This window comes from Solanum stenotomum, chromosome 2 (assembly GCF_019186545.1).
Source record: "Solanum stenotomum isolate F172 chromosome 2, ASM1918654v1, whole genome shotgun sequence".
NCBI lineage: Eukaryota > Viridiplantae > Streptophyta > Magnoliopsida > Solanales > Solanaceae > Solanum > Solanum stenotomum.
In genome coordinates, this window is record NC_064283.1 from 67,042,054 (window position 1) to 67,049,401 (window position 7,348).

At 31.2% G+C, this 7,348-nt stretch overlaps 1 protein-coding gene across 1 annotated transcript; it reads left to right on the top strand.

Annotated features, from left to right (window-relative positions):
• The first annotated feature begins 1,271 nt into the window (after positions 1-1,271).
• Positions 1,272-3,580, top strand: LOC125856217 (putative UPF0481 protein At3g02645). The gene is made up of 4 exons (XM_049535757.1): positions 1,272-1,353; positions 1,593-1,625; positions 1,873-1,907; positions 2,390-3,580. Exons 1-4 carry the CDS (start codon positions 1,272-1,274, stop codon positions 3,578-3,580), a joined length of 1,341 nt encoding a protein of 446 aa, XP_049391714.1.
• The last annotated feature ends 3,768 nt before the right edge of the window (positions 3,581-7,348 follow it).

The window sequence follows — 7,348 nt, forward strand, 5'->3', positions numbered from 1 at the left end:
TTTATTCCATGGTACTTTTCTCAAAAATGTACATTATTTGATGTTAGTAATCTAGGTAGGCTTGCAATCACACGAAGGGAAATCTATATATAATACTCATATAGTATATTTTTTTATTCAAGTTGAGCAGAGAAGAATTTAAGAAGAAACTCAAGTACACTCCAAGTAGTCCATTTTTAATTTATAAATAGACAAATCAAAAGGTAATTATTATTTTAAATGTTTTACACATGCACCATTTTATGTATGTACTTATATATATTAGTTTCTTTTTCTACAGTTTATGACAAGATATGTATATATGGTTCTTTTTCATAAAGCTACCAGAAAATTAAAATTAATTTACTCTTTGTTAAAAAATTATATCGTATATACAAGTTTTCACATGGAGCACTAATAGTCCCTCATGTTTGCAATATTGGTGCACTTTTGGTCCTCCCCTAAACTTTTGCCTATTTTTTAACATTAATTTTGTTCATAATTTTATGTAAGGAATGTCCCATGGTCTTTTTATATATTTAGTAAAAATAATAACTCTGTGAGAGAAGGTGAGAAGAAGAACACCTTATTTTGTTTAGTAGAAATTGCATTGCAGGTAAAGTCGAGAGGTTCATCACGACGATTTCATGTACAATAGTACAAATTTTTCTTTTCTTGCAATGGCATATGTTAAAATGTTCTTAGTTTAGTTGTAGTAATATTTATACTGAACAGAACAATGCGGTCTTCTCACCTTCTCTCACATAGAGTTATTATTTCTACTAAATATATAAAAAGACGATGGGACATTCCTTACATAAAATTATAAACAAAATTAATGTTAAAAAATAGGCAAAAGTTTAGGAGAGGACCAAAAGTGCACCAATATTGCAAACATGAGGGACTATTAGTGCTCCATGTGAAAACTCAAGGATGTATTTGAGTCTTAACCCAAAGATGAGGGACTATTTTGGACCTTTTCTCTAATTAATAACTTAAATAGGAAAATAATTATGTAACGGGCTTAAATTGTGGGCTTGAGATTGTGGTCCAAAATGATCGGTTAATTTGTGTATGCAAATTTTATTCGTATTTGAATGAATTTCTAGACTGTGCAAAATATCAAAATGAATATTAACAAATGTAACAAATAAAAAAATATAATAAACGTAACTAATGACATGTAAAAAACATAATTTTAAAATTAACTGATAAAAACTCAAAATTTTAAAAGATATTAAAAAATAAATTTAATTTTTTTTTTATAAATAAATAACAATAGATTCTACATGATGCAGAAGATTCAACTGTTTCGAAGGCTTCAAAATATTCTTCTGATGGGAAGAGTGGCAGATGATCATTCACATGCTCCAGGTTCTCTTATTGTCTATTAAATTTGCTTGCTTCCGATGTAAAAATTCTCTTTTGATTTTTACAGAAATTTTGATGAATTGATCCGAGTGAGTGACCTCTTTTGATTTTTTATTTTTTTTATCTACTGTAAAAATCAAAATAAATTTGTTTTTTTTTTATCTACAGATCAATGACTCTTGATCTATATTCTATATCAATAAACAATTATTTGGGCTGATTTTCTTTGTTTTTGTCCTTAGAGCCGCTACCTACTGGCCGTAGTGGAGCTACAGGTACTAATTATAGAAGAATTAGTTATTTATGTATAAATTATTTCACTTTTTATCTTATATAATTAATATTATACATAGATTTCTTTATAATTTATATACGTATTAGTTATGCAGATTTTTAATTTGTCAATCAAACTCATATTAATTTTATACGTGAATAACTTATTTCTTGTCTACTACTTACCAAATATTATATAAGTTATACAAAAACTAATATTTAATAACTTGCTTCTTTATTCTTATCCAGATAGGGATGAAGTCGAAGAAAATGAGAAGGCGCAGGTCTCTTTCACAACTATATAAATTAGATTTTGATTTCATTAGCCCACTTTTCTTTTGGCAGTTAAATGTATAATATTTTGTGAGAGATAGTATTTATATTTTTTATAGTATTTCATTTCATGTAATTTTAGATCTATCTCATAATCCTAATACATTCACTAACCATGATCTATAGTTTTTGGATTTTTTAATTTGAGTGGGTCTGGAGGACCAAAAAAAATGGGTGAGGTAAGTTTTAAGGTCACATTTTATTTTTGATATTAAAAAAATAATTTTAGATTTTTTTTATTCAGCCTGTTAGCGAAAAAGGGTAAATTTACATAATTTGCTAAATGACGAATGTATATATGCATCACTTTTTTTAATGAAAAATATATCCAAGATGGTAAAGTTTATTGTATTAAAAGAATATGTAATTGCTTGCTTATTGCATAGAGCTTCTAATAAACATTTTAAAAGTTCTTAACTCTTTTCTGTTACAGATGGCAAGGAAAAGAGAACATTCTACCAAGATAGAGATACGGATAGATCAAACAACTAAAAGGATTGATAAAAAGTTGAAGGATTTGGACAATTTGTCTATTAAATCGTGTACCATATTCAAAGTAAATGTAGGGCTACGTGAATCAAATCCAGATGCTTATACACCAAAGATGGTCTCTATTGGTCCTTACTATAAGAAAAATTCTCAACTTGGTCCAATGGAAAAGTACAAACTAATGTACCTACGACGGTTTCTTCAACGGAAAGAGAGGCTTGATGTGAAACGTTGCATCGGTGAATTGCTGAAACTGAAGGAGGAAGCACTAAAGTGTTACGAAGATATACAAGACAATAGTCAATTTTGCGAAATGTTGTTGCTTGATGGTTGTTTTGTGGTTGAGTTTATTCGAGAGCGTTGTAATCTGCGTCCAGAAGAAGAAGCAAGGATTATCATTACTAATCGTGCAAGTTACATATTTCGAGACTTGATGTTACTAGAAAATCAACTTCCTTTCTTTGTCCTCAACCAACTTCATTCCATGACAAAGCAAAATAATGAATCATCATTGGTAATATTAGTGAATAAATTGTTTCGCCGTTTTGCTGAAATGCTAAAAAAGACCAGTGCATCGTTTAGCGAGACGGAATGTAATAATATTGGAAGTATCAAACATTTACTTCATTTACTACACATATTTTCATGTAATCCCATGAAAAAGTCAAACAATGACAAAACTTGTCATATGGTTTTACCAAATGCAACAGAGCTTTCCGAAGCTGGAGTTAACTTTGCAAAGGTCAGTGATATGACAAGTTTATTGGATATAAAGTTCGAGAAAGGATTGATGACAATTCCTTGTTTTCAAGTCGAAGATGGTACAGAAACCCTCCTGCGAAATCTCATTGCTTATGAGCAACAATCATCTGATGTGCGGTCTATATATTTCAGTGATTATGCAATTTTCATGGATCATCTTATCGACTCAGACAAAGATGTGAGTTTACTTCGCCAGAAAGGAATCATAGTGAACTGGACAGCAGATGACAAACAAGTGGCTAGCCTCTTCAACAAACTCGGAAATGGGGTCACTACGTATCCCGACTTCTATTACAAAGAAGAATTCAGACTAGCAGTTGAATATAGTGAAAAACCATGGAACAGAATGAAGGCAAATTTGAAGCATAATTAGGGTAGGAGCTTCAACTGTGGCAGCCATCATACTCCTCATACTCACAACTATACAAACTATTCTAGCTTTCACAGGTTCCATTAAGTAAGTAGTAATCGTCTCAATTGTAGTACGTGTTGATGGGCCTGTTTTCCCCTTTTTGTTTGTTGTAACTGATTGCTTTCAATTGTACGTAATGTTGAGGCAATCTTGGCTAAACCATCTGGTACTTGGTTTGCCTATCTGTCCCAAGCTTTGTATTGTGTCTTCAATGATTTGAGTGAACTTCTTGTTATCATCATACTTGAGATTTTTTGTCCTAGTAGATTTGGGAAAGGAATATATTGTCCTTAATTTTAGGATAGGGGAAACTTTTTCCCTTTAGGTTTGGGACTGCTTGGGTTCTATATAGTTGGAGATTCTAAAGTATTCATGTGCAGGATTTACAATATAGTCTTAAGAGCTTGAAAGTATGGTACACTTCCTTCTTTTCTTTCATATAAGAAAACTTTCATGGCAGCGAAATTCCAAGTTTTGTGCAAGATATAGTATATTTTTATTTGTAGTCCATTCGAAAAGAACGTCATGCTTATTTAGAAACGATGTAACTTTGAACTTCTAATTTTACCATTAATAAGATGATTTATAGTCACACGAATATCTATAACTTGAATATATATTAATTGCGTCATTTTTCTTCAAACTTAACAAAAATAATAATTTGCAAGTATGATGTAGCCTGGTTGTTTCAGGCGCCTTGAAAAGTGTTCGCGTGTTTGAATCTCACTAGTAACAATTTTTTTCACTTTTTAAAAAGAGCAGATTCACTTTAGCACTTGAACACTCTTCGTGAAATTTCTGGCTCCGTCACTATGTTGAGTTACATACATATAGTCACAAAAACTCCATTGGTTGATGCCTCAGTAAAAGGACCTTGATGTTCTCCTCCTCTTCAAAAATATATAAATGTGATATGATCTCTTAATAAGTTATGACTTATGATTATGTCAATGGTGTAAAAAGGGGCCAATAACACGGAGCGAAAATCACTTCAGCGAGAATAAGAACAAGAGCAGACGCTTAAACTTACCAATTGATCATCTAGACATCTCAACATAACAAACGCGTGTGGAATGGGTTGAAAATAAAAAAAATATGCTACGTGGGGTGAGGCGAGGGTGGGGGTATTGAAATCTTAGCGAGCTTGCTCCGCAACCATCACTATATTATAAATGATCTTTAGTGACAATTAATTAATGTCAATAATTTAATTGTTGCTAAATATGTTCTTTAGAGACAATTAACACTTTTTGTAAAGCCTATATCAACATTGGATCCAATCCAATGACAATTAACTAATTATACCGATAAAATTTTTAACACACTTTGTTAATGTACATTAATTATTAATTACTACTAAAAATTATTTTTGGTATAGTGCCGCATTTGCCATCCCAAATTCGACTAACAAAATTTTACTAATTCTTTGGCACACACCACCACAAAATTTTACTAAATCTTTGGCACAGGCCCCATTTCTTTATTAGCTTCCGATCCATCCAATTCAATGTTGTTTCGATCCCAACAGGGTATATGGCAGCCACCGTACTCTTCATACTCACAATTATACAGACTATTCTAGCTATCATAGGTGGCATTAAGTAAATATTAATAATTGTCACTATTAACACTTTTTGTAAATGTCACTAAACCTTTAGTGACATTGGATTCAATGACAATTAAATAATACAAATAAAAACCTTCGCACTCTTTGTTATTGTGTAATTGACCCTAAAAGTTATTTTTAGTATAATGACATGAGAGCCATATGTTAGTTTTATGGCCCACGTGTGTTAGTTTTTTTATGGCTCACATTAATATTGTTTTGGTTTAATATTTAATTACTAACTAAATTCTAATTGGATAAATATGGGAAGTTTATTATGGATATAACTCCCAACTACTTACAACTCCCCACTACCTACTTTGATGGAAAGTGGGAACTAACCGCTTGGTCATCTCTCTGCCTATTAAAACGGAATAGCCTATCCCATCTACGGTATCCCGATACGTATAAGGTCAAGAGAGAGAAAAGAAAACTAGTTCCTTGTCAAGACTCAAGAAAAGACTTCCGCTCAATTCAAGTCAAGATTATTTATGGCTGATTCAAGTATGTATTCTTGACTGAATTATTATAGTAATAGATTTATGTAAAAATCATATAGTTCTAAGATCCTGAATAACTGATAGGATTTATGAATGTTTAGATTGTTTATGTTTTCACAACTCCTTAAATCCTTACATGTGGTAGCAGAGCCCGGTTTAGGAACTAATGATTTTTCATTAAGATTTATGTTTCTTTCAATTTTATGAATCTTATTTATGAAGTTTAAGGAGGCATAATTACTGTTAGTTACAAATATGAGTTTGAATATGTTAGGAGACTGATTTATTTTACAGCCCCATTATATCTCAATTTTGTAATCTGAATTTTAGTGTGTGTTGCCTACTGGATTATGTCAACATGATTTTTTTTTAAAAAAAAACATAAAAAAAATAAATATATGTGTTGATGATGGAGGAATTTAAGGTGATGAAACAAAGAAAAGAAAATTGCCTTAAAGATTCTTATGTGGTCAACTTAGTAATTATTAACTCTGATTTGTGTGTCCTGTAACACTTATTCAATAGCTATTCTATTATGAATTTTAGTCGGTATGAGAAAATTAAGTTCTTCTCATGGAAAGCATGCAAAAGTTTTAATGCTTCTATTATGTGAAAATAACGCTGCTTGAACAATTTGGAATTATATATGAGATTAGTTAATCACCAAAGTGGCCTAATCTTTGAAGAATTAATTCAAAATAATAATGATTAAACGTATATTCAATTATCCATTATTTTGATGCTTGTAACCAATATAACACTTATGGATGTATTGAAGTTTTTGGTTATGAGATATTTACGGATCACCCAAAGGTTGATTATTTTAATTTTATAACCATTGAACATTAAGGAGATATTTTCGATGTGTTGTTAGTTTTATTTATTTATCCAAAGATAATAAATATTATTGATTGACACATTAAAAATTATTGAATTACGTTAAATTCACATTTAAGCATCATTATGTCTAAAGTTGTATTTTGATGTTTTGCCCAAAGGAGGACATCAATATACATTTATGAATTTATTAACCATTTTTGAATTTGATAGTATGTTTAAATTCATAACTCAAAGTATTAACAAAATTATATTTGCAGCATTTGCTCTTCATTCACACTCTGCCTCTGTTACGACCTTTAGCGGTCTTAACTTGGATTGGTGCGAACAGATCAAATTCCATCTCAGAGTTTTAGAACTTGATGTTGCACTTTACACTGAGAAGCCAACTGCTATTACTGAAACCAGCAGTACTGAAGAAAGGTCCTATTGATCGATCTAACAGATTAGGCATAATGTTTATGTGAATGAATATTGCGAGCAACATTAAGACTACTCTTCCCAAAACTGAAAATGCAAAAGATTTTCTAAAACTTGTGGAAGAATCCTCTCAAACTGCTGATAAGTCTCTTGCTGGGACATTAATGGGTACTTTGACTACCATGAAGTTTGATGGTTCACGTACCATGCACGAGCATGTCATTGAAATGACAAACGTAGCAGCAAGACTTAAGTCTTTGGGAATGGAAGTGGAACAAAATTTCCTTGTACAATTCATCATCAACTCATTACCGTCTGAGTACGGCCCCTTCCAAATGAACTATAGCACCATGAAAGACAAATGGA

Coding starts and splice junctions, on each gene's coding strand:
- LOC125856217 (XM_049535757.1), top strand. CDS start 1,272: ATGCAGAAGATTCAACTGTTTCGAAGGCTTCAAAATATTCTTCTGATG. Junction 1,354..1,592: donor TGATCATTCACATGCTCCAG/GTTCTCTTATTG, acceptor TTTTGTCCTTAG/AGCCGCTACCTACTGGCCGT. Junction 1,626..1,872: donor TGGCCGTAGTGGAGCTACAG/GTACTAATTATA, acceptor ATTCTTATCCAG/ATAGGGATGAAGTCGAAGAA.